At 41.7% G+C, this 27,544-nt stretch overlaps 2 protein-coding genes across 2 annotated transcripts; one reads left to right on the top strand and one right to left on the bottom strand.

Moving 5' to 3' along the window:
• Positions 1-3,480: 3,480 nt before the first annotated feature.
• Positions 3,481-13,932, top strand: chmp2ba (charged multivesicular body protein 2Ba). Its single transcript, XM_030111998.1, has 6 exons — positions 3,481-3,652; positions 6,153-6,244; positions 9,557-9,751; positions 10,611-10,713; positions 10,933-11,039; positions 12,154-13,932. Exons 1-6 carry the CDS (start codon positions 3,622-3,624, stop codon positions 12,268-12,270), a joined length of 645 nt encoding a protein of 214 aa, XP_029967858.1. The 5' UTR covers positions 3,481-3,621; the 3' UTR covers positions 12,271-13,932.
• Positions 13,933-16,877: 2,945 nt separating this feature from the next.
• Positions 16,878-26,353, bottom strand: pou1f1 (POU class 1 homeobox 1). The gene is made up of 7 exons (XM_030111999.1): positions 26,214-26,353; positions 24,243-24,404; positions 23,431-23,529; positions 17,902-18,162; positions 17,586-17,750; positions 17,280-17,340; positions 16,878-17,190 (listed from the first exon to the last, which is right to left on the bottom strand). Exons 1-7 carry the CDS (start codon positions 26,347-26,349, stop codon positions 16,950-16,952), a joined length of 1,125 nt encoding a protein of 374 aa, XP_029967859.1. The 5' UTR covers positions 26,350-26,353; the 3' UTR covers positions 16,878-16,949.
• Between the last annotated feature and the right edge of the window lie 1,191 nt (positions 26,354-27,544).

Genomic DNA, 27,544 nt, shown 5'->3' with positions numbered 1-27,544 from the left:
CATATCCAGTCCATAGGCGGCTGACAGGACACCCGCAGCTTCATGTTCAGATGTCCGGGAATGGCTTCATCTGTGACGAGAGAGAGAAAACATGGTCGTTACTGGATTGCAACAACTACACAGTCATCCAGTGAGGGGATTTGTGCGATTTGTGTGATGATACCTTAAAGCTGAAAGGCTTGATGTACTTTATGGCTGCGACTCCCACTGATTGTGCAGAGATCTAATTTCACACATGAATGTCTTTCTCTGCTGGATCTGTGTGTGTGTGTGTGTGTGTGTGTGTGTGTGTGTGTGTGTGTGTGTGTGTGTGTGTGTGTGTGTGTGAGTGTGTGTGTGTGTGTGTGTGTGTGTGTGTGTGTGTGTGTGTGTGTGTGTGTGTGTGTGTGTGTGTTTGTGTGTGGTGAGACAGAGTGTGTGTGACCATACACTCTGTAGTTAGTGCTTTCACATCACACGTCTGCTTGCCTGAGGCAAGTTCACCGAGCGAAGGAAAAGAATGGGGTGACCAGATAGGCTTGTGATGAGAAAGTCACAGGAAAAGAGGTGAAAAGAAGAAGTAAAAAATATAGAGAAAATAAGCATTTAATCCCCTTATCTGACTTTATAGAAAAATAAAATGCTTCTTTTTTTAACCTCTAGAAAGGACAGTTCTGAAAATGTGGCCATGCTTTGTGGATATTAATGAGATAAGAAATTAAAACAAACAGTGATGTACAGTAAAACTATTAAATCCCTCCAATTCTGCTTTTCCTGAGTATTGATAATAGATGTGTACTACTGTTTCATCAAAGGCCAATAGATATGTCAAAAATGAAAATCCAAATACGACCATGTATTGATTTACATGCTGACATTCTGTCTCAACGAGGCCGGAGACAGAGAGCGCCTCGGTACCAACAGGCCCTCTGGGTGCTTGGGGCCTGATTTATCACCACTGGGGCTCTCTGATGATGAGGCCGTTTAGAGGGGGTCCCTGTAGTCCTCTGTTGATTAGTGCCAAACATCTTCTCTAATAACCTTAACAAGAACAACGCCTCAGGACGACATGCCGATGCACACGGGCACGCACGCACGCACACACACACACACACACACACGGACTCCTTGGAGATACAAAGGAAAGAGCTAAGAGCAACCCATCCTCCTTTCCTTTTCCTCAAAGTCACCCCTCTCTCCCCCGCTCCAGCCTCAACTTGGCACCTTGTACCATTTGTGGGACGAGATCCCTCCTCTCCCAACATTACATCTTTTCTTTCGCCTCCTCCTACCACCCCCCGCTGCAACCATTCCCACAAAATTGAGTTGGTTATGGTTCAGGAGTCCCACTGCTGCACATAAAGTTGCTCTCAGCATCAATATGAGAAAAGACAATAGGAATATATGAATACAAACTAGAGGGTATGGGATTCCTCTCTTCTGGGGATGTAGAGACAAGGAACAAAATTGAGATGGGAATTTATGATGCTGTGTGAAGCTGTGGGGTGATTTCATAGACACTTAGCACCTCTGTGAAGTGTTTCCTTATGGCACTTCACATATTTGTGTATTGAGACCAGTCGACATGATATAAATATGTCCAGAAGCATAGGACATGTGCAAAATGGAAAGAATAAATTTAAAATCCAAAAACAAACAAACAAACATGGTATCAGTTCTTTAGTTAGGTACAAAAAACAAACTTTAACTGTTCCATGAATCAATCATCATGTATGAACTCACCATCAAGATTTAAAAAGTTACCTTTGCGATGCCTTCAAGTGCTGACATCAAAATATTGTTTCGCCTGTGTCTTTGAATAATTTATTTTAGGTCTGCTGGTCTTGAGAGTATTTCTCACGGCTGCTGTGGCAACTTTTAGCTTTAAACCTTCTTTTTATTCAAATAGATTATACTTAAAGACAGTAGAGCAATAACTGAATGCCTGGCTTGACTGGTTCATCCTTGATGATCGATTTAAGGGCAAAAAATTGACTTCTTAAACCTGTAGACGTATGCCAAAGCTGTTTCTGTCCACTTGATTTGCACATTTGTAAGACTGACTGTCAAATATGGAAATGTTTTCAAAGGGGGATTCTGATACCCCTCTGAGTACTTTGAAATAACCTACTGCACTGGGTACATGAGATTGAAAAATAGACACCTACTCTAAAATTATCAGTTATATAGAATACCAAAAATATTTTTGCAATGATGGAGATGGGAACTTAGAGGATTCAGTTTCCCAGTTTGCCTCCTGACGAGTTTTTCCCACAAAAACATAAATGACAACATTGTCTCATATGTACCTATATTTAAAATTACTCTTGTAAAACCACTCATTTTAATAGACCCCACTAAATCTGCTGGCAATCTATATCTTTTAATCTAAATGAAGTGTGGCTGTTTTCACTTTAACTGCAACAAAGACTTATTTAGTATAGATAGATAGATAGATAGATAGACAACTATTAAGGAATGTTATTTGCTGTTTAATGCACATATTATATCACAATGAGTAATGTGGGAAGATGCCAGTTGGACAGCACTCAGATCTATTTCATGTGTTTCCCAGTTACTCATGAAACTAACTATTTGATTAGTTGTATTTTGATTTGAGCATTCATTTTTTTATTCACTCATTTGATAAAAACCAGGCAGGCACACTAAGGTGACCAAAAGCCTTACTGAACAGACATCTGAGTAGTATTTCTAATCCTCACTCAAATTGTATGATACAATTTAATTCAAGCTCCTATTAATCATTTATCTCAGTGATGAAACAGTAATAGATATTTTTTAACATAGATTTTGTAAAATATAATGGATTTTCATTATAAATGAAATCACATTAATAAAGACTGATTGTTGTATGTTTCTAGTGTGCTTTTTTTTTCAATAAATGTAACTGTTTGCACTCTTTTAAACTTTCTATATAATATGTATATGTAAGAAAATAATATGTAGCTTCGTGAAAAATATGCATTTTGATGTCTTTACAAGAAGGGCATCATCGCTGATCTTCATTTAATTTATAAGTATTTCTATGTACCATATATTACTTTCCAGAACAAAATGTGAATAACTTCTGAGAAACTAAATCTAAATTTGTGTTTTTAGATATACATATTTTTTAATATTTTTAACTATATCACTGAATTTTCCATTGGAATATGATTGCAAAACTCAAACGACAGTAACAAATCATCGAAATGAAAAAAAAAGTAATTTCGTGATGCATTTCGGTGCTTTTTAATGAAATGTATTTTTTCACCGAAAAATACTGCATGCTGTTTTTATCCGCCTTCTCGACTCTCATAAAGCTTTTTTACACTGGTTAACAGGTTTTTGTCCGAAATTAAGGGTAGATGACGGAAAACATTTGATTCATCATGTCCCATGTTTGCGTTTTTTTATTTTCTATTTTAAACGCTTTTCATGCTCCTGTTTTTTACGAGATACAAGTGAAAGCAGCACGAGTCCCGACGTGACGTCACGCGGCGGGCGAGGGAGGAACTGTGGCTCCAGAAAGTGAACCAGGAAACAGTAAAGTGAGCCAGCGTCCCTCCTAACGCCAGGAAACCAAGCGCTCCCGCAGCTCAGGACTCCTATCCGCTGTCTAAATCCACACAAAACACCGTCATGGACCTCTTCAAGAAGAAGACTGTCGATGGTAAGTTTACTGTGCGTTAGAAGCTGTTTATATAACGCTATATATGTGCCTGTGTGTGTGTGTTTGTGCTGTAGCCGGGGCAAACAACCGGCTGTGTTGTCCCCGGCTTTAAAATTAGCTTTCCACACGGAACTAGTTTTACCTGTTCTGCCTCAGCTGAAGTCACCAGTCACGGTTTCTGACAGGAGGACAGCCATTAAGAACAGTCACACTGAATGGCAGATTACACGAACGAGCTAATTCCTGTATGTAGCTAGATTACAGTGTAACCCAGAACAACAAAACACGACGTTTCATGTTCCAGTGTAGCTTCGTTTCAGACGTCCCAAACCAAACCTGGAGGAAGTTTCCACTGACTGGCTTTGTTTTACGATGGCCGAACAGAAACTCACAACAAAATGGCCCACTTTAAATGTTGGGAATGTGACGTCCAGTATAATTGACCACTTCCTAAAGTACAATTTCAGATAACATTCAAGCGTTATTTATTAAATAATAAACTAAAATATTAAATATAAATGTGTTTACATGATTACCAGTTTGTGATTCACTCATTCTCAACTGTTGACAATTTTTTTCCACTCTGTAATAAAATTGTGCAATCTGAGAAAAGGTCGTTAAGCATGATGTCATTGTCACGCTGTCCATGTTGTCAGATTTGCCTGCTGAACTAATGTTACAGGCTTAGAAATTCAAAAACAGCCCCCCAATCTACCTGGTTAAGTGTTTTTCTTCAGGCGAAAAGGGAATCAGTCTCACAAGGTCAAAATGGAAAGCCAGTTCTCTATTCCATCAGAATTAATGAATCAATTATTTTGTTAATAATAGTGACTATAATGACTCCTGAGGCTGGATTTTCTGACTGAACTCTGCCTTTTCTTGATCTGAAACTACATTAAAAAAAAAAAAAAACATAAAAAGAAAACTTAGTCTTTGTTGGTTTTAAGCCATTGTGAGTTTAAAAGCTTTCTCAGCGCTGCTTGCTTACTCCTCCCATCATTGGCATCCCAGTTTCACCCACACCGATCATCTGCATACTGTACTTACTGGGCTGCGTAGCTTCCACTCCTCGCCAAACCACTGCCAGGAGTCTTCAGCTGTCACGATCCCCATCTCACGGCCTGGATTTCTCTCATCCCTCATGTTGTGTGGATGCAGTATCTTCCTTGATGCCCTGGGTCGGGACAGTTGAAGTGGATTCTGGTTATTTGGCAAATTATGGCGGTTGGGGGGGTTTTGATGCTGCGTATTTGTAGGACGATAACCCACCCACTTGGAGACGTTGGCGTCACGTCACCTCATACGCACGCATGCGTCGTTCCCACAAGTGGTCCAGTGCACCTAGGTGTCTTCACCAAGTTCAAGGATGCTGAACTTTTCAGAAGGAATAAGCTTTATTTATTTTATTTCACTTTTTTTCCATAAAAAGTTCCTTTTTGTATCATATAATGACTTCTATACTTGTTATGAGATTTCTATTTTTAGGATCCTTGTTAAAACAATGTGCCCTATTTCTTCTTAAGTGCCAGAAACATGAATTCAGTTCAGAATGATCTCCCTTTTCCTGCTCTTTGAGCAGTGTTCTTTGTGTTAAAAGGGATTTTGAGAGAGATTAAGGAAGAAGTCTATATTCTGTGGGTCACACCCTAAAGCATTTTCAGGAGCATGTCAATTAAGGTTATGAGTGGTATTTTTTTCCAGTGTTTTAATCAGTTTTTAGACAATTTTAAATTTTGCTAGTCTGCATTTAGCATTAATCTTTGCAACCCTCATTTTTTTCAGTTGAGATGCTGCTGAAAGGTTGTCACTTATAAAGCAGTTGATTATTTGAGAGAAATGTTAAAGTGGTGTTCAGGTCTTGCAGGTGTTTGCAGAACACTGACTCTTTGCTCGTCTCTCATTGAGATGCTGTGGATGGAGTTGTGACTTCAGGGTCAGACACTCTCACATGATGCCACTTTTGATGTCTTTATTTGTGATTCGGAGTCGAGTCGCAATTTGTTTGGACTGTAGGAAGTATTTCTACATTCAAATTTCATGTGCATGTGGGCATGCGGTTACACATGCTCGATCTTTAAGATTCCTCCTAAAGCCATGCAACTGACAGACTGTGCACTTTTTAATGAGACCAGAAAAAACAGCAGAGTCCAGTGGAATAACTTAATCAGCTTTAAACATTCTTCAGTTTTTAACTCTGTGCCTGAAGCATGCTGGGATGAAGAGAAAGGGAGGCAACACAGTAGTGTGTGTGCTCCACTACTAAATCAAAGAAGGGAATAAAAAGCTGGTTCTCTACATCCATGCTGCCTCTTTTATGTGTACTTCTTGCTTCTGCACATACTTAAGGTTGCTCATCATCCCCTCGGGGAGTCTTCATACCCACTTTTGGCAATTTTGGTGTTTCATGAGTGCTGCGGGGCGTCGGAGAAATGAACACGTACAGATATCTGTTACATTTATGAACTAATCTCTCTCCCTTGTCATGTCACTCTCTCCACAGACAGAATCAGGGAACAGTCGAAGCAGCTGCGCGTCACTCAGAGAGGGATCGCCAGAGACAGAACAGCGCTGGAGAAGGAGGAGAAACAAATTGTACGTACACACACGTGAATCACCTTCAAACAGGATCTGCAGTCCTTTGTGAAAGCGACAACCCCTAATGGACCAACAGTGACTAAATAATACAAGTAAAGGAAGGGAGTGTGCACAGATACATGAATTATCCAGTAAGCACACATCTTCAATGCCACCTTACGCTTGCTTGGTGGTAAACAGATTTCACCAAAGATAGTACCATTTTTTTGTTGGTTATTGTGTCAACAGGCCCTCAGTCTAAGAGGAAAAGGAGGGGAAAAAAAGTGTCAACAACCTCTAAATTTTATCAAAGGATCCCAAGTTTTCTTCCGTGGTGTTTATAATAAGAGACATCTACTAGATTTTGACCTGAAAATAAATCCAAATGGTTGTAATTCATTCCCACAGAGACTCAATCAAATGATCTTGTTTTGTACTCCTGTCCACCTGCAGGACATCTTTAGATTTCTGCGCGCTGCATCAAAGATATCACAACACACACATACGCACACAATCGCAGCCTCAGACGCGTTTTACAGCCGCCTCCTTCCATCTGAGGTGCAGCCCGATTGGCTAATGGCCCAAATGAAAAGACATGAAAAATCTGGTGTAGTGGCTTTGCTTGGGGCAAGTCGACTCCTCTCAAACACAGACGTAAAGACTCGACGAGGCTGCGCTGGCAGCCCGCACTTAACACCTCCTCTGCAAGATAAAAGAAGCTGAGTGCGTCCTCTTCCTTCAGTCGTGCTAAGTAAATATCATACAGGACATAATTACCTCCCTGGGGGAATCGCAATTTTATTCTTCATTAATGCTTTCCGCTAATTAGTCCAGTTTTTTTAAGCTTTGTTGTACATTCTGAATAAAAGATACTTTGTATTTAAAAAAAAAAAAAAAATGCAAATGACCTACATTTGCAGTTTAGCACAATCTGATCCGTCTGTTGCCCCCCCCCCCCCCCCCCCCCCCCCCCCCCCCCCACCCACCCACAATGCACCATTTCAGTCTGTACCCTCTTGCAAATGCGGCTCGTACATTAAAGTGTCTGAGCGCGGAGGCTATTCCTCCAAGATCAGAGGGGCTTTTAAAGTCAAGCTGTTTTATTGCTGAATCTATTACATTTCAAGCTAAAAACATGCATGGCCTTTTTTGAGTGTCTCTGTTTTTAATTGCGGTTATGTTTGATGCTTTTGACTTTTTGTGATAAAGCTCCAGACGACTCGGCACACTGTCCACAGCTTCTTTAGAAGAAGTGACTTTTCTGACCCTGAGATTCCCTTTTTTAATGGCATACGGATCCCAGCTACCTCGCAGTTGTTTGCTGCATTGTTTCAAGTGTAGGACAGGCGCTCCCGAACCGTCGCAGCCCCCCGTCTCCTCCCTCCTCCGCTGACAGGCCAGTAAATAAGACATCATAAGCTTCCTGTCTGCAGCAGTCCCGCCGCTCTCATTTCTGTCTGTTCCCGCCTAATACATCCTTAGTTCTTCAGACAACACTGCAGTTGACATTATTATTGTCACCATGTGCCTTCTGTCCCTGGGAGTTCCTTCAGAACAATGATTTGATTTTTTTTTTCCTCTTTCTTTCTTTCCTCAAGCAAGCAAATACAGACTGAACACAATTTGTGAGTGTATCAGACAGAGTTGGATAGCCCTGCTGCTTTTTGCACCGTCAAACATGAATAATTGATTGTCACTTTCTGAAAGCAACGCTTCTCAGTAAACGAGCGATAAACAAGCGATGCGGGCGCCGTCGAGGTTGCACCCGCCAGGCCTGGCTAGCTTACCGTAACCTGGAGCTGCGCTCTCGTCTCTCGGGATGCTCGCGTAGACTCGTGCACTCACTCCGGATCCCTGCGGGCGGCAGCGTGTTTTCTGATGTTTACCAAAGCTAAAAGCATGTATTTGCTTGCCAGAGTAACATTTGATCTCACTGTTTACATTGTTTATATTTAGAAACTACTATTGTTTCTCTGGGGCTCACTGGAGAGGTCTGCTCAGCAATGCGTTGTATCTGCGGATTAAAATGGCAGATGGACTGTGCTTATTTTGCTCATTTTACTGATTCAGCAGTGTCGACATGCTTTGTGCCGTCAATCACATTCTCACACACTAGTGGTGACGGCTGCAGTACGGCGCTGCAGCTTCTATATGAAATTAGAGGTCGATCTGAAATATAGCAGAGTATGGTACGATCATGACCAAAACCTGAATTATTGAGGAGGGCCTGTGTTCAAATCCTGGTTCCAGTTGGATCGGCGTACGGTGTCAAAACTAGCCAAGTATGTAGGATCAGTGGCTGATGAGTAGCTTTGGAGACCCCTCGGGAAAAGATGCAGGCTGCTTTATTGTAATAGTGTTGAAGTCTGGATTTCTTTTTCTTTTTTAAACACTTTTTTATCCAAAATTTTTTCAAACAGTTTGGAGCATTTAAGCTAAACTTTTATAATACAGTGGTTTTAAGGTTTTCTCTTTGTGAAGTATGATGAAGTGTTGCATTTTAACTTTCATTCAAGCCAAATTATTTTCACATTTCTCTGGCACAAAATGGTACATACAGTTTCATCTTGAAACCCCAAACAAGATTAAGTGGAAAAAGGGATCAGCTGAGTACCGTCAATATTTACAGCGTGCTCATCTAAATGCTGGTGTTAATGACAGGCTGCACCTGTAAGACTGTATTTGTTGAGTAAGCTAAAAAAATATATTGCTCCATGAGGGATATTTTAGAAAAGTAGAGTGTGCATTCTGAATGAGCTGAAAATGATAACGATTCAAATTCTAAGTCTGTCTAGAGAAGACGTGTGTGGTCCCTTTTCCATGTTGATTTTCCTCTGTTGGAGCCAGTTTTGGCTCTTTCTGACTTTTTTTCATGACTTTATATTTGAGCCCCTTGAGTGCTTGGTATTTTATAAAGAGCTCATCTTGTAACACTTATCTTTTTTAATTTATATGCGTTTTTGTGGATATTGCCTGTAAATTTATTGCGTGTTTACTTCGTGAGGCCTGTTATACTCAGAATGATGGATACGATGCTTCTCAGTCAAGTCAAGTGTGAGGAATTGTTCCAGAAATCTGGACTGTGACTGAATGCGATTGTTCCAGACTGTGACTGGAGCAGCCATTCTCACTCCATTAATGTCAATACTGTTAGAAAATGGGACATGTAATTGTGCATGACATTCTTTATCTACAATACTCTTCCCCACTTGCTCAAACTGCATTGACAGAGCATGTATGTATTTACACTTTGCTACTATTGTTTTGACAAAGAATTATCCAGACTCGGATGGAATAGTGGACTTTCATTCCCCTTCTGTCTTCCTCCAGGAAGCAGAAATCAAGAAAATGGCAAAGAGTGGCAACCGGGAGGCATGCAGGATTCTCGCCAAGCAGCTGGTCCAGCTGAGGAAGCAGAGGAACCGCACGTACGCCGCCAGCTCCAAGCTCACCTCCATGTCCACGCAAACAAAGGTCATGAACTCCCAGATGAAGATGGCCGGCGCCATGTCTACCACAGCCAAGGTAAGCTCCACCCGCTCTGTCTGTCATTTCAAACTCCCGCTTTGAGGATTTGTACGCTTCTCTTCAGGACATAAACCACTTTAGGTGCTCAGACAAATCAGTGGTGTGATATTGCAGTTGAAGTATTAACGGACGATCTGTTCCTGTTTCCAAACCCAGCCTGCTGGCGTCGTCGTTAATGAAGTATGAGAGGTGGTAACTGGCCAGGAGCAATGCGCTGTACAGTCAGACTGAGCAAACATCGACAGGTCAAATATAATTAGACTTCAGATTAATGGAGTGTGGCGGTGTCTACATGAGGCGAAATGTGTGAAGAGTAAAAAAGCCAAATTGTTTGCCACGTGGGAATGTGTGTGTGGAAACAAACTTACAGATTTCTCCCACATTACTCAGAAAAATTGTGCAACAATTCTGTTACGCCAAGCTTTGGTTGATTAAACCTTGATGGGTTTGTTAGTGAAAGGAAGACAAGGATGTGTTTTTTCCTCCACTGTGTTTTGCTCAGCTGTGAAATTAGGCCAGTTTTATGCTGATCTTTCACAGCAAAGGAGGGAGATGCCTAATTGGTAAGTTGGGGTTTTTGGTGCCACTGTTACCCTGAAGTCCTCTTGAGCTTTGTTTCAACCTAAATGAGACGGAAGTACAACAGTGATTCGGGGAAAAAAATAGATTTTGATGTCTGATTTTTTCTTCTGTCTTCATTTATGTCAGAGTTGTGAAAAAAGGAGCATATTTTTTTTGCCCTCAAAATCTTTTTTTTTTTTTTCTTAACACAGTCCCAGCATGGTTTTATGTTTTGTCTTCTGCAGCTTCTTAAAATGTCAAGAATAAAAGTCTGATCATGTTTTCATATGTGCAGACAATGCAAGCAGTGAACAAGAAGATGGATCCACAGAAGACACTGAAGACTATGCAGGACTTCCAGAAGGAGAACATGAAGATGGGCATGACTGAGGACATGAGTAAGGAAATCTAATGTTTCACTTACAGGCAGTTTAAGCAGTGCCTATGTTGGAGGGGACTGAATGTACTTAGAAGAAGCACACATTTGAATGCAAAACAATGTTTGTTTGTTTGTTTTTCCAATACCGCATTTTTCTGGCTTCTTTTCATTTCTAAAGTTCAGACTTGTGACTAAGAATCAATTCATCCACGCTTCCCATGCTCCTTTATCTTTCCAGTCAATGACACTTTGGATGAGATCTTCGACGAGTCTGGGGATGAGGAGGAGTGCGAGGACATCGTCACCCAGGTCCTGGACGAGATTGGCATCGAGATCTCAGGAAAGGTATGAAATCTATCAACTGATCATATTCATTTAACCTGCTGTTAGACTCTACTTTATACTTTAAGCATTTATTCAATGCTTCTACTTTAAAAAAAAAAAAAAAAGCCCATCTTTCGTTGGGACTGAATGTGTAGTTTTATCTCACAGTTTACAGACATACTTAATCTTAATGGAGCCAACAGCCACGAGCCTGATGAGCAGTGCGTGCTCCACATGCTTCATATTCAGCTGTTCAGATGCATTCCAGCTGCCACATGGTGGGGCTCGCCCTCAGCACTTGCTGCTTGCTCTGTGTCTTCTCCCTTCAACTGCCAGGCGGTCGTCTGCTGAGTGTCTGGCTCCCCCTGGGGGGCTCCACGAGTTATTACTTCTGACAACACAAGACACAAACCGTCCAATAAACTAGTCCACAGCTGGAGAGAACAAATGGGCAGCGTCATAAAAAAACAGCACAACTGTCTTTGATTTCAAGGAGGGTTATTATTTCCTGCAAAGTCTTAGTGAAAGATTGAACACATAATCCTCTTAATGCTGTCTCATCATGCAAGATTCTTGGAACTGCAGGATAATAAAAGCTTTTCAATCAAACCTAAAGCTGGGAGAAAGTTACAGGACTCATTAAGGGGATGTGATTTTGGGACACCCTGCATGAGACAATTGGCATGCATATGTTTTGCATCCCTGAGTTGTTAGTGCCATCAAAGTGTGTGTAGAATTGCCAGTCCCCCCCCACGAAGAGACACACACCTTTGGCTGATGATTCAAAGCATGATGCAACATTTCTGAAACACCAGACTGCGATCCGGTAATAATCACCCAGCAGGTCTGAAAGCCTGAAATGCAAATGAAAGATTAAAGAGGGTCTGAAAATGAAAACTTTCACTCGCCACTGATTCCATGAAGGAAGTGTTATTGATTGTGATAGTGAGCCTGTTTTACTGAGTCCACATTAAAAATCAGGGTCTGCGACCCAGTTTGGGTCTTGACCCATATTTTGGGAAACCCTGGAATAGCAGGATGCTGCTGTCCATTGCTGCGTATGTGTGTGTGCGCGCGCAGAGATCCGAGTGGGTGTGTCTGCTAATGGGATTTCTCTGCCCATGTGTGTTTCCAGATGGTGAGAGCTCCAGCTGCAGGAAAGAGCGTCCCCGGTGCCGCCGCCGCTTCCAAAAAAGCCACCATCTCCGACGATGAGATCGAGAGACAGCTCAAGGCTCTGGGAATTGACTAGTTGTCCTTCTTTCCTCACATTATGAACGAGTGCAACATTAATAATGATTGACACAGACTGGAGATACACTGGTCATTTTCATGGTTCATATGCTACAGGTTTCACTAACACACACACACACACACACACACACACACACACACACACACACACACACACACGGAAAGGCATGCAGGCAGACAGGTGCATATTAAAATAAAGATATTGTCACGTCCTTCTGCAGGTTGCCTTACCAATCGTCAAGGCAGAACATCTCATGTATTTACGCGAAAAGAATATTTATTACCAGATTGGAGAGAGGTCACAACGTGACCGTGCCAACAGTGATGCTTGAGATTAACTGTTTACCACCCGTCTGTCTTAACAAGGGCTACAAGTCTGTATGTAATTCTGGAACCGGCTCCTTCCTTTCTGATGTTTTGGGCAATCTCGATGCAATCTTATGATCGATCAGCTTCTATGCGACTAAAGATGAATGATCCTCCTCTGGCAGGTTTTAATGAATAAAACATGGTAATTGAAAATAGCTTGGGGGTTGTCAGTAAGCAGACGGCGCTTGTATTTTTTTCTTTTCCCCTTATCCATCCTATTTATCTTCTACAATTATCTCGGTTCCAGAACCTTTGGTTGGGCTGTCCATGTTTAGCTACTTTGGGAAATAATCGCAATATTTTGTGGGTAAAAAGCATCAATATGGTGGTTTTGAGTATCGCAGTTTCAGCACTCGCTGTTCTTCATGCCAATGAGGCTGACTGCTGTTGACGACGGGGTTCATTAACACGTTTTAAGATCTTGAGGTTTTCTTTCTGCTGCTGATGCCGAGGACTGACGTATGCATGTTAAACACAGATGATGGCCTTCTCTTCTCCTGCATGAGATGATGAGACGGATTGATCCGATGGAGCTTTTAATTAGCGCCGCTGAAGCTGGCACTGCTGTACGGTTCCGTGTGACATAACTTCATCGAAGACCAATTAGGACTAATGAAAGGACTGGCATATCAAAGAGTTTTTTTTTTTTCAATCGATTGTCTGACGCTACTAACTAATCAAATGAGTTTTATGGCTTCTTGGTTGACGTGTGATTTACTCAGTGATAGTGGGACAGTACCGGTCCTGCAGTCACACTTCCTTTTCGGCTGCTGTGCAGTTACTGTCATTTATTTGAAGCTGCCTCACTCACAAAAATAATACTCTCGCGCTACAGCAACAACACGATGGAAGCGTTTGCTGAAGTGACACTGTGATTTAAGAGGGGTTTCCTCTCCTCCAGAGCCGACGCGGACTCTTCCGTGCGGCGATTTGTTAATGTCAGCCGGTTTCAGGCTTCATGGAAGTGACATCTGCTCACAGTTATGTCGCCTTTTTCCCGGCTTCTCGTTTGATTTCGGTGTCCATTGCTGTTGCCAAAACAAACTGGTAATGTTTCGTACTTGCATGTGTTCAACATGTACAGTTCATGAATTCTGTGCGAATCATCCATTTCTCCTCTGTCCAGTTTGTTGTGATTGTGAGCAGAATCATTCTTTTAACAGACCTGTTCGAGTGCAGTTTCATGGTTAGGCTTGTATGTATACTCATTTTTATTTCCTGCTCGGTCATTGTGAAGTGACTGCAAGGTTCTGGCTTTTATAAGGAATAAAGTTTCTTCAGGTACACTTTACTCGGCCTCATATGACTTCTTTTTTTTTTTTATTATTTTTCTACATTTTGTAGATCTTGCATGTCAGCAGAAAATCTAAAGTAGATGTGAAGTTTCTATTTGCATTTCAGAAAGTCTCTGGTTCAGATTTTTTTCCATGAAAGTCTCACTTCTGAAACTGTGAGAAGATTGTGTGATCAGACCTTCCGCTTGCAGTAATTGTATTTCAAAGCGGTGTCGTCACTGCAGCGCAAAGGAATTTTCAAACTTCAATAGCAGCATTGAGAGTCCAACAATAGATGTGAGTATGATAAAGAATTAAAGGGGAAGTCAATTAAATTCTTCAGGAACCATCCAAAGTACACCACTGAACATGTGACTTTATCAAACGATGGCAGAACAAACACCCAGATGCATTCACTTTTACATTTTTCCTTTTTCAGACGAGGTTATTTGTGCCGTCTTGGTGAAATTAATTAAATGTCTTTGAGCACATTAAGTGCAGAAAAATACAAAGACTTGAGTTTAAATTTGGGTATCTGTAAAAGCATTAAGGATGAGCTTCATTGTTTGGGCTTAAGAAGCTCTTTGGTAGCAGTATCTTAAGTACCCTCTGTCTTCCATTCCATTGTTTGTCCTGAAACGTGTGGGAGCGCGGAGTGACACTGCTGCGTTTATTTCCCACGAGAGCTCTCCAGTTACACAACTGCACAACAGTCAGAGAGGATAACTCCACAGCTTCTGAATTCAAGTGTCATGTGGCTTCACGAGTGTCCGCTGATAGCCTGGCGAATCGCACGGTTTGAGCTGGAGCGGATTCCCTGTCCTCATATCGGAACAAATAATCCATGAAAAGCCTAAACAGGAGACAGTTGTTCAGTTCTTTCACTTTATTAAGACATTTCACATCCGTCATCCCAACCAGGGCAGAGTCCTGAATGTCTGAGGTCGTCACTTTGTCAGTGAAACATCCACAAATATGGAAAATCAAATCTGTGATCCATCAGGGGAACCGCAGAGCACAGGCCCATCTGCTGTCGAAAACTTTCACATATCCCCGACTTCACATCATTAATCAAGGAGGCTGTACACAACAAAACAGGGCAGCACAATATATTAACTCTGAAATAAATAGGTTGTTGTGAAACTTGGGACTATTTCACCGCTTTGGCAGAAGCTGCGTTCTAATAAATAAAGAGACATTAAACAGGACAATGTCAGGTGATGAAAAAAAGAGGACACAGATGCTCAAATCACAACACAGAAGCACAAACTCAACTAGAATTACACAATTAAGACTGCTGTTCAAGGCAACAGTAAAACTTCTCATTTCGCCAGTGATAAAGTTTCTCCTTTTGTCACAGGAATAAAATGAGAGGACAAAGTCATGGACGTCTGGTTTGGTTTTTGTTTTTTTCCCAGAAAGGTGCAGAGCTACTTTTATGAGCAGCCTTCTGCACTCTGCTGATGGATTAAATTTGTGTTTGGTCTCGCTGCGGCTCATGTACTTTCAGCAGTCGTCCACCAATCGGGGCGCATCTGAAAATCAGCGCATTTAAATGTCAGCAGAGGCAGCAGTTCATGCGCTGCTAATGAAAACCTTTTATCTTCATAGTTTCAGCCTCAAACAGGAACAAATAGAAGCTGAATTGCTCTTTGACGTGCTATTTTTTCCTGGGACATGGGAATGAAATCATACGAGCTAAAGAGAAATATTTGTTTTCAAGTGTAAATGATAAAAACAGAAACAACAACGAGGTGGAATTGTTGACAGTGGTGAGTGTTTTACAGCATAATTGTGAAAGAGCGGCTTTAAATGGACTGCATAACAAATAAATACATACAGTACATGCAAGTAGTAATGTGCATTAACACTCGATTTCACTCTGATCTGACAACAAGTTCCGTGCAAAGCTGGTATTGCAGACACCAGTGCTTTGCTTTGCTGAGGTAAAAAGCAGATGGGTTCAGATTTGTAACGATGAAATGACACTGAAACACTGACTCTTCCTTCCTAATCCCTTTTTCCACATACTCCATAAATAGTGTTGTTATTTTTTTTTTTTTTACCGAGGAGAAAAAGCTCCACTTATGAGATCTCAGAATAAATCACAGCCTCTGACTTGATCTCAGTGTGCCTGCCTGAGGCGCTCACACACACAGCTGCAGCTCACATTACTGCACTTCTACATTAATGACAGTGCAGCGCTGGCGTGCAACTTTAATGGTCGTTCCTGCTATTTTATGAGGAAAATTGGATTCTTGGTTGTATGCAGACAAATCTTAAGTTATTGTGAAACTATTGCCGTGCTTTAGCGGTGGCAGTATTTGTGTTGGCGGAGACAAAACACACTCCCAAAGTAATTTCTTTGTTTTTATTTCATTCACCTGAACAATTGCTATTTATTATATTACTATTCCTGCTTCGCGCAGTTAGCAGCTACACAGGCTGAATGTTAACTGTAATCAAAACCTGTGGGGTAGCCTTGGAGGGGAATATTATTCACTTGAAAAAATTGTTCTTTTTATAAGTTAATGAGACAAGTTTAATAAAACACTTTGTTAAAATACTTTGCTCCTCATGTTACTAACGTTTCACATTTAAAAAAGTCCATTACATTTGACAACTTACCTATTTTTCCCCACATTCTGAATTATAAACACTGTTTTTTTTTTAAAACAATGACTAATATGTGTAATAATTTATGCTTTAGTGGCTTCAAAAGTTTAATTTCAAGCCTCGTCATCTTTCATAGACCCAAAGGATTTGGTTTCATTTTGTTATTTCTGCTTCAAACATTCACACACACCACACACACACCCGTCACGTGCACTCCGCTGACTGGAGACCTGGAAAGAGGGACGATCTCGCCATGAGGTGAACGTCTTAACCACTACGACACTCTGGAGCCTCTCTCATCTTAAAGTGTTGTGAAATTGATTCAGAGCACCAATTCTTAAAAATGAATTGATTAGCATGTTTATTATTGCTATGATCATAAAAAAAATAACCTGCCAGAGAACTAATCAGATGGACTCTAAGTCATTGGTCGTTGTGTTTTGCTCATCTGTGCTATGCAGTTTGGACTGAGTTTGGTCAGACAGGAGCTGAGGTTGAGGCTCGTTTTGACTCGTTTCTCTCTTTGGCGTCGGTTACAGAACCAGACTCGGACCACCTCCTTCTCCAGGTGAAGGCCTTTGGCTATCCGGGCGATCTCCTGAGACGACGGCTTGCTCTTCTCCACAAAGCTGCGCTCCAGGGCTTCTTTGGCTCCAAGGCTGCGGCGGGTGAGAGAAGAGGAAGCACCAGTGTCAAGATAAGCTAAATAAAATGTACATTTTGTGGGTTTCTTCATTCCGATACACACCTGATCGTTGTTCTTCTTTTTCTTTTCCGCTCATTCATTCCTAACTTATCATTATATAACGCTGCAGGGAATCAAAATATAGTTACTTTAGCACAGCTGTAGCTTTTCAATAAGAGCACAGAATGACACGGCTGACTCAGTCTTAGCAGAGAAACTTGCTCTGAGACAGATCAACACTTTTCTGAAAGAAACTGTCACATCAAATCACAATCACTGGATTCACCCTCTTGAGAACAGATAAAGACGACATTTAAATAAACCCAGTAAACTGTTGTTGGTGGAGCGAAGTTGGGTCGTGTGACTCACCGCCGGCCAGCTCGGCCTCGTCGAGCCATTTCGCCAGAATGGCCTTGAGTTTGCAGGCGTTCTTGAAGCTCAGCTGCAAGTTTTCAAAGCGACAGATGGTGGTCTGGCTGAACTCTGAGCCGTGCACGGCGGCGAGAGCCTCTCCCACATTAGTCTGAGTGTAGCCTGAGGGTCGGAACAGAGCGGAATCACTCAACAAAATACCCACAAAACAGACAGATGCCACGGTGCGTGGAACCTCAAACATGAATGGGAACGTATCTCATCGCCGTCGTGAAACGCAGAAACAACTTCAAACAGTTTTAAAAATATTCACCCAGTTTGATCCTTCGTATTTTGAAGTCATTGGCAAACATTTCCAGCTCTCGAATTTGCGGGGAATCCATAGCCGGGGCGTCTTCGGGGTCTCGCATGCTCTTTCTTTGAACGTCAGTTTTTATCTCTCCACCGGGGCCCCCGGGGGCCTCGTCAGTTGAGAGGAGGGCCGAGGGCAGTGAGGAGAAACCGTGGCTTAATGCACAAGAACCGCTACTTAGGCTGTGATCTGGAAACTTGTACAAGCAAGGCGTAAGAGACCCTGGAGAGAGAGAGAGCGAGGGGGAGCAGAGAAAGAGGGAGAAATTGATGGTGGAAAACTCCAGGACGGCCCTCGGACCATTGAATAGGTTTTAAAAGCTGTGTGGCCGCTATTCCCACGTGTATATTTAGAGCCTTCGTTCTGACACAGAAACGGTTTCCAGCTGCTCCTGGGAGACACGCCAAACTATCACGGATGAGGACGGCCGATTGGTTTCCTCAATCAGTCAACATGTTGTAATTTTCACCCGAAAAACAACAAAGTTGAAGCTTCTAAGTATTGAAGTTCAAATTAAACAAATTAAAATACTTTTTCTGTCTTGTGGATGATTTTCGTGGATGACCCTTTCCTTTTTAAGACGAGTTTGGCAACTTAAAAGATTTCAATGCGTTTGCAGTGGCTTGGTAAATTCTTCTTCTTTTTCCATGTCTAAGACAGTATATGCCAGTTTACCCACAATTCAACAGGCTGTTTCAGCAGGCCGTGCTCATCCTTGGCTTTACCGCATCTGCACAAAGCTGAGCACACTTCTGATTCTTTTTTTTTAAAGAGTAACCATTCAGGTGAAATAAAGGCTGCACAACGATTTGAAAAAGTGTTGGTTTTGTAACATATGAGACGCTGCGACCTTGGTGAATATTCATCTTTTCTACAGGTTGCGGCTCATGTTGAATGGAGCAGTGAAGCTGCTGGCTTTTGCTTCTGAAGACAGAAATGATGGATGAGTGCCAGGGCGCCATATGGGTGGATGGCTAATTGTGGTTTGGAATGCAGTGCGACCCTTTGCACCGTCGTTCTGCACAACTGGTGTGGAAATAAGTGATAAACTGTACCAAAAATGTCATATTCAGTTGTTCACAGCCATATTGTAGAATTGCTTTAATTTGATGATATTTCTAAAGAAAAAAAAACCCCAACAGGTTGAGATTTTCCAGTCAATGTTGCGGGAAAGGTTTCAATAATGCACTATGCAACACTCCCCTCTTGTGTTGGGCGGATTGCAGTACAAACTGAATTACTCTAGAAATTGCGAGCTAATGGCCTCAATGAGACAGGGTTGAGTTCGCATCCTTTATTTTTTCTCTATCTGTACTTTGTACATTTTTTACAGATAACGGAGCCATAGTAGCAATCATATGATCATTTTATAGTTAAATGCATTAATTGCAGCTTTTTTTTTTTTACATTTTGAAGATGATGTTTTTGTACTGCTAACATCTTTTCCCATGGCTGCGTGGCCATGTGGTGATTAACTTGCTCCACTGTGAGTAGACTGTTGCTCACTACTGAGCGTCTGGGCTCTTGGCCTTTCTTTGTGGAGTTTGCATGTTCTCCATGTGTGAGTGATCAGGCTGTTTAGATTGACTGATCATTTAAAGTTTTAGATTTGTGCCTGCATGTGCAGATCTCTGCAGAAACATATTTATGTTTATATATAGATATTTAAAAGTCAAATATATGAGTTGGATTCCAGATGTTTTGATGTTTTCTCCATGCCAGTTAACTGAAAGATTGATGCAGATTTTTGATTTAATTTATTCCTGTTCAGAGAATTGGATGTTAAAAGCTGCTTTCACATAGACCTGGAAACTCAGTAATCCCCAGCCCCTTTGGGGTTTGTGGGTTAGCGTGAATATACTTAATTAGCATATGAGGCGGGTCAGCTGACCTGTTTACCTTCTCAGTCACATTGTGTAAACATTATAATGTGTTTTCAACCACTGTCGATATCAGCATGAGATCCTGTGACTCGACCGTTTCTGACCCAGCTGTGTTTTGTGGTTTTTGGTTTTGATGCCGCCAGTGAGGTAACACACCAAACTCTGCATCAGAGGGAGTGAAGATGAAATATAGTCTTTTTGTTTAAATCCAGAATTACCATCAGTGTGAATTTTGCCAAATTCTCATGGATCACAATGTTGGACGTGAAAAACTGGCCACTTTCAGCGAGAGAATGACAAGAATGTCAAAGCGTCACACGACGTTTATCCCACACTCCAGTTTGAAAAGTGTGTGTGTAGCACTTAGCGACACTGTTTCGACTGAACCTGAGAGAACACTGAAACAAAAGCTTTTAGGGAGACTCTGACCTGACTAAACATTGCCTGACAGCGGTGATGTCGGAGCCGTTTTGGACTGCGGAGCTGCGGCGAGAATATATCGACAAAAATACTGAACGCGGTAGCAGCTGTCACGAGCTCCCTGAAACGGGTGGGCTTCCAGCAGCAGAGAGCAGGGAGAGGGATGCCATCGTTGACCTGTTTCATTGTTGAGCTGGATCTCTATACCAGCCGGAGCGCTGTGTGGCAGGTTCTACACCAAGACTGCACGCTTGAGTGATTTTCTCTTGTACTGAATCTGTCAGGGAGAGGTTGGTGTCTTCCCCCATTTGAAATCGCTTCTATTATCTGCATGTCCAGTGCAGCCTGCTTTTCAGGGGAATAACCTTTGGTTTTCAAAGTGCTGTTCAAAGAGCCTAATTAGTCAATGTGGCTGAAATCGCTGTTGGAGGAACAGTTAAAATTAAAGCACAAATGCTTGATCACTGTGTGGAAGAAGAGCTTCCAGGTGTCTGTACTTGAATATTTATATATGGATTATACCTTAGTGTGTTTGTGTGCATTAGACCGAAGCAAGACATGGCAAGAAACTGGCATGGACAAAGAGTGTGTTGGTTATAACAGTCAGCATGAACCAGATCACCTTAATGATAAATCAGAGGCAGAGCAATTAAACATTTCTCTCGCAGAGAAATAAGCTATTCTGACAATATTTACATGATTGTTTTCCCTTTAAGCTGTTTCATCATGCTATTTCTGTTTTTTTCTGCTGAGGAAAACACTGTTTACTTTTACTACTCCCAATGCAAACTAAGAGCTCACGCTTAAAATCAGCACCGCTAAAGTATGAGCGCGTTGTGCACAGGAGCATCTTGCAGCTGTTTCTTATTGATGAGAAGGGATTTTGGGTAAAACTCTTTACCCCCTGAGAACAACAACAAGCTCTTGGATGTTTCAGCTGGAGGCATCCTGCTGCTGGTGAGAAAGAGAAGACCTTTCCTTGTCTCTACCTGATGCCTGTGCTGGGGCTCCCTCGGGGGGCCGACGCAGAGCTACGCTGCGGTAAACAGAGCGATTGTTTGTGTGCTGCGGAGACAGACTGGGCAGCCGGCCCTGCTAACAACACATGTGGGCTTACCGGCTTTGCAAAAACACCTTTCAAGCCTTTGTGGACATGGACATGGACCTTCCGGCTACAGTACATGTGCGCCATCCAGGTGTTTACCAGCCTTAAGCCGAGCAGACAAACGATAAACCTGCTGACTGAATGCTGCAGTGAAAGCCGCATGAATATAGTTTCGACCACAAACAAGCCTGAATAGAATTGATTTTATTCCAAACAAATTTAATCAGTTAAACTATGTACAAAATGGAAGGGAATTTGTGTCTGGTAGACTATTTCTTCTTTGTAACATTGCTTCTTGGCAATAAATCCTAAACCACTGGTTTTCTTATATAATAGGGCTCGGCCTCCGAAAGGTCAGGGACCCTACTGTATCTAAAGGAATTATGATTTTCTTAACAAATTGCCTTTTTGGGGGCTTGAGTACATTTAAAAACTCACTAAATTTGGCACAATCACTAAGCCTTGGGAAAATTTTAAATATTCCATTGGCTTCAGACACGACTAGGGCAAAATGGCTAGGGGGAAAAAAAAACGGGTTTTATCAGAGACGACCTCTGGAATTCAGCAGTGTAGAGGACGGAATGGCCTGCCAGTGATCCTGATCCCACTGAACACTGGAGGGATCAACTTGGGCTGCTTGTGACACAACAGTCACTGTGTTTTGTTTCTTCAGGCCTAAATCATCAAATGGTGTTCTAAAACGTCCAACAAAAGTTTACAGTAAATAAATGTATGGCATTAGCAGAGAATCATTTTGTCCATTCAGCTTCATGCACGGTTCCAAGCTGTGTCAGTGTGTTGCTGTTGGGAAACACATGCACTGAAAGTAAAAGTGAGTGGAATCACTGAACCGCCGATTAAATGTGCATTTGCAAGTTGATATCTTCAACATTTAATCCGGTCTAAAATACTTTTTAGTGCTGTTTTGATAAAGGAAAATGTCTTTCTTCTCTGACTCCAACTGTTATAAACAGTGTTCTGTTTAGTAATACCAACTCTTTCTCTGCCATATAGCTTCAGATATTCTGATCTATTAGATAAACTCACTGCTATCAAGCAGAGGTGTTTTCCAACTCAGACACATTTTATGTGTCTTGGTCATGATATTAATTCAACACACCAGAATTCATTGCAATATGACATGGAATAGATAAACTCTTGAAACTATAATGGCACTTGTTCCTACAAATAACTTTTTCTTGTTTTTATGGTTTGTGCTCTTATCCCAGCTGTTAAATTATCGGCCTATGGTGGATTATAATTACAAGAGTCCATTAGCAGATCACCAAAAATGACTAATTTCTGCTCTGGCCTGGGTGTGGTCGGCATGCTTGATTCACACAGCCGGAGCAAAGTCTGCATGTTGTCCCTGTGCTCATGTGGGTTTCTTCCCCCAGGTTCTTTGACTCGTTTCCACAATTGTAGAACATGGTTTAAGTTCATTCTTGATTGCTGAGCTTCAATATGTCACAGGGGAGAACATTTATCAGCCTGTTTATCTGCGTTAGCCATTTGTTGGATTAACAACCTGTCTAGAATTTGTCCAACCAATCCATCAGTGTCACTCTTACCTGACCCTCACTTGAAATAAGTGGGGATAGAAAATTAATGAATGGTGGAGCATATTAACCTTAGCATGCATACCTTTTAACGAAGAAAGGCTTTATAATAAATAAACTTTTTTTCAAACTGCAGCCATCAATTTCATCCAAAATTTGGCTTATCTGGAATTTTGACCATCAAAACTTTTTAGCAATAGATATAGACTGGATCAAATGGCGTGCGACAGTGCCACCGTCATTCCTCCCGACAGTTTACAGCCTCCACTTTTCACAGGAACCCAAGGAAGTGGCAAAGACATCTTTGACAGTTTTATTTAGCAAGTAAGCAGGAGCTCAAGAGAGTGCCTTAAAGAGTCCAGCCATGGTAATCAAGGTTGGAATTGATTTGGACAGGTGGAAGATGTGAAATTAAATGGAAACTTCACACATTTTCTGCTCAATTTGATGGATTTACAGCTGGCCAAAGAAGAGAACTGTGCATGTGTGTGTGTGTGTGTGCGTGAGTGATTCTGATCTTTACCTTGCAATGGGTTTGCACCACTCACCATGTTAGGGTGAGGGACGCCGCAGGTTTGCAGGATGCGAGTCTGAGAAATGCTGGCAGAGAGCATCTCCTGTGCTGCAGACAGAGTGAGAGCGAAAGCCATCCGTTATTGAAGTCGCCGTTGTTGCTACTGCACAACGTAATTGCCACTGCCTGCACAGAAATCCCAAACAAAGCCTGTGTGATAGCCATCAGTATTAGCTTGGTATTGTAATAAGGGCTTTGCTACTATCAGCACGAGTTACACATTTCAGTGTGACTCTCCAATGAGACATCTAATTAGTTGCCTCATAACCAAACAGGAATCCGGCTCGACTGATGTATTCAAACATGACCCCTCTGCTCTTCAGTGAACCAGACCTGTCTCTTCTTCATGCTGAATTGATGAAATTACTTTTGGTATGCAGATTGCAGCCACTTAATGCCTACACATGACTGGAACTGAATCATTCAGTAATTCTTTGCCACCTGAGATTTGGAGGCTGGATCTCAGTGCTTTCAGCAGCTGCCATAGTTCAGACACCGTCATTGTCCAATTTATTGAGTATACAATTATCAGATCAGAACTATTACTTTCCACATGAGTCACCGTTGTTATTCAATGCCTGCATTTCACTGGCTGTACGGTAACAGTCTGTACTATTTGTAATATTTGTAGTATTTTAGTATTATAATAACTGTAGTTATGCATGCTAAATAAAGAAATAAGTTTATAATAGCAGTCAAAATTAGATTTTTTTCCTCAGATAGAGAGAAAATACCATTACCCCCCTTCTTCCACCGCTCACCTGCCATCATGCCATAGGTGGCCTGCTGGTTGCTGTAGTGACAGGGTGTGACTGGATAATGTAGGCTCGGGGGGCTGTTGCCAAGAGCGTTGCCAAGGGAGGAGGTGGACAAGTGCATGTGGGAGCGCTTGGCGGCCTGACCCAGGGACAGCCCGGACGACACTGAGGAAGACACACGGGGTTACGGTGTGAACAGAGAGGCTGCAGAAATGCACAGATGACATTCTGATAAATACAGAGTTTCACAAACAGTTGCTACACGTTGAAGAAGATGCAAGAGCTTTAGAATTTGACGTTCTTTTGTGCAGAATTCCTAAATGACCACAAATACCAGGAGGTTGCATGTTTTTACAACAAACATCTATAGTTTAAAATTTCTGATTATTAATGATTTTGTACAGGGTGTTAGTGTCTGAGGAGTTTTGTCACCGCAGGCAAAACACATCATTCTAATTTTTCTTGGAAAGTACCTCTGCGTTTTTAAATGATTCAAACATATCGTCCCTGGCTAATATCATAATTATTCATGTATTCATCTTTTTATGCAGTTTGGTGTTCCATCCCAGCCCTAATGAACACTTACTTACTGGAATTGCTGCCCTCTTGAGAAGGTTCACTGCCACTGACATTTCAGCGAAAGGATCTGAGAAAGATTTATTCTGCGATCTCGAACATTCAGTTTGGCCATATTGGTTTTTAAATCAATTTAATAGGGATTGGATTTGCTTTACCTTACTGCATATTGTTTAATTCATTAAGTCGCTTGAAGAAAAGCCAGATAAAATGCTGTAGTTACACTTTAGGAGGCTCCTGAAATACAGTGTAGTCATCTAGTTTTAAAAGTTAAGCCCAATATAAATAATGTTCTGCATGAACTAATCTCGCCTGTTCTAAATTATTGCAATCATCAGCCGCTAAAACTCCTTGGACGTTTTTTTCTTGACGATGCTCCATCGCGGGAAAGACCCTCGGGAGTTTGTCGTCCTGATAACATATCCTTAAAGCAATTATCCACCGAGTGGAGACAGCTGCCCCAAACTAGCTGATTACATACTTTTACAGAATTTGGAATGGATTCAAATACTGTTTTCGAATCAGTTCATCCTTCTTGTTGCATAAAACTATAACTGTTCCTAGAAAAACATCATCTCAGTGCAGAGACCCAGCATGCCTGGAATATCCGAGTCAATAGTAGCTGTGTTTATACGTGTACTATTAAGAGTAAGCGAATCCCTCCTGAATAGGTCGAGGTACGGTGTCGAAGCAGAGAATGGCACGTTGCCAATATCTTGAACTGAAGTAAATGATGAAAGTGATTGATGAGAATCTCCACCTTACTGCTGTAATTCAGCAACATGGCAGCATTTTCTGGATTGTGTCTCATAATAGTAAGACACCATGACCCTCTCATATACCGTTTCTTCAAGAATGTTCTTGCAGGCCAAAGTGGTTTGTTTGACTGTTTTATTAACATTATATAAAACAATGGGTACATTAAATTCAGTGAAAAGTAGTAGAAATAAGTAAAAAAATGATTAAATTTTGCCCGATCAAGTCAATCTGTTTGCAGCCTGGATTTTTCTTTTACAATCAATCACATACTCACAAATTGAAATAACCACTAAACAAACTAAAATAGCAATCAACAAATAGATAAATTGGCAAACAGAATCTAAGACCACCTAGTGCATGCTACACCCTTCTTCTTCCCTGTACCGTGTGTTTGTATATCTGTTTGAACTGAACTGATCAGTGAATTTGATTGTTTTTGATTTTAAGAATAGTGAATTTGTGTGATCTGTGTTGTGAATGATTCTTATTTCTCTTCTTCTTCTACTTCTTTCTTCGCAGCACAGACCTTGAATGTAGAGTACATTCTCTATATGTGAGGCAGTATAAACAATAAGTAAAAATAAAAGAGGAAATCTTTTTAACATTCCAGATCAGAAGAATATTGTGCGTGCAGCTTACCTGCAGAGACCATGCTGTGAGCGTGGGCCGTGGTTGGCAAGCAGTCGCCGGTGGAGCCATGGTGCATGAGGATTGGCAAGGGGGAGTCTCCTGCCAGCGCGTTGAAAGAGTCGGCGCCAAATGTCTGACAGGCCATTTCTGTCTGGATTTATTTATAACTCAAAGGATATACTGAAGTTTGATGTCCTTTTCCGGGTTTCTCGTCCTGATCTTCTGTTGTGTTGTGTGTTTTTTTTTTTTTTTTTTTTTTTTATCAAGGTTCGTCTGCCATCCTCACTTCGATGTTTAGTCAAAGTTGGTTTCCTTACCTTCCTTTCTTGACAGCTAAGATAGCGAGTTCTACTTGGTCTGGACTCTTATCTTGAATCTTGTCTTCTCCAGGCTCTGTCTCGTCTCGTGCAAGGTTGCGATATGCTCTGGTCTCACCTTGGATTTCGATTTCTCCTGTCGCGGTCTGTCTGGTTCAGTCGAGCGTTCCTCTCCCTTCAGCCACTCGGGAACACGCAGTCAGAAAACTGTGAGGAATAACTTCTTTTCCTCAAAGGGAAATAGATGTCAGCACCTCTGCCAGAACTCTCAGCAGTTTTAGGCACAGATCTGCCCACAGCCAAACCTCTTGGAGATAGACAGTGAGGAGCTTCAGGTTCAAGGCAGACTCACAGACATAGCTGCTGAAATTTGCTTCTCAGATGCAGAAAATGTCTCTCATTAGGGCCTGCTCATCGCAGCCTCTGTCGGTCTTTCTCGCTCTTTTACTGTCGCAGGTGAGAGGCCGTCTGACACACCCTGAGCATTTCTCTGCCGGCGTCTACTGCAGGTATTTATATCCCACCCACCAAAAAACTAACCACCCGCCCTCTGAACCTGAGATTCCCCTATTTTCTATCCGGCTACTCGCCGACCTGACCCGTCAATGCCGTAATTGCGTGTTCGTACTTACGTGTGTTCTTCTCATCCCGTTCACAAATCCTGGATTAGGGTACAGAGCGGTTAGAAACCCGATCCCCGCGTCTGGCTCGCTCTGTCTCTCTCTCCCTCCATGATTGGAGGATTTTGTAGTGGTGATAGAAAAGTAAAGCACATCCATGAAATTATCATTAAAATACCAAATTTCATTGAAGAATTTTCATTTTCTTTTGCACAAATGAACCATTTGAAGAGGAACCTTTAAAGAGGAAACTTTAAAGAAAAAAAAAACCTATTGTTTTACTGCAGATGCTGGATTGTTTAGTTGAAGCTTTCAACCACAAATTGAGTGTTTTTAGTGGGGATTGACCTATTGCGACCTGGAGATCATTAGCGCCACTTCCACCTGATTTTCCGATCTCTCA

The sequence above is a fragment of the Salarias fasciatus genome, chromosome 16, assembly GCF_902148845.1.
Source record: "Salarias fasciatus chromosome 16, fSalaFa1.1, whole genome shotgun sequence".
Taxonomy (NCBI): Eukaryota; Metazoa; Chordata; class Actinopteri; order Blenniiformes; family Blenniidae; genus Salarias; species Salarias fasciatus.
Note: the sequence above shows the minus strand (reverse complement) of the source record. Positions and strands in the feature narration are given on the sequence as shown.

Coding starts and splice junctions, on each gene's coding strand:
- chmp2ba (XM_030111998.1), top strand. CDS start 3,622: ATGGACCTCTTCAAGAAGAAGACTGTCGATG. Junction 3,653..6,152: donor CAAGAAGAAGACTGTCGATG/GTAAGTTTACTG, acceptor CTCTCTCCACAG/ACAGAATCAGGGAACAGTCG. Junction 6,245..9,556: donor AGAAGGAGGAGAAACAAATT/GTACGTACACAC, acceptor GTCTTCCTCCAG/GAAGCAGAAATCAAGAAAAT.
- pou1f1 (XM_030111999.1), bottom strand. CDS start 26,349: ATGGCCTGTCAGACATTTGGCGCCGACTCTTTCAACGCGCTGGCAGGA. Junction 17,751..17,901: donor AATACGAAGGATCAAACTGG/GTGAATATTTTT, acceptor TCCGACCCTCAG/GCTACACTCAGACTAATGTG. Junction 17,191..17,279: donor AAAAGAAGAACAACGATCAG/GTGTGTATCGGA, acceptor CACCCGCCGCAG/CCTTGGAGCCAAAGAAGCCC.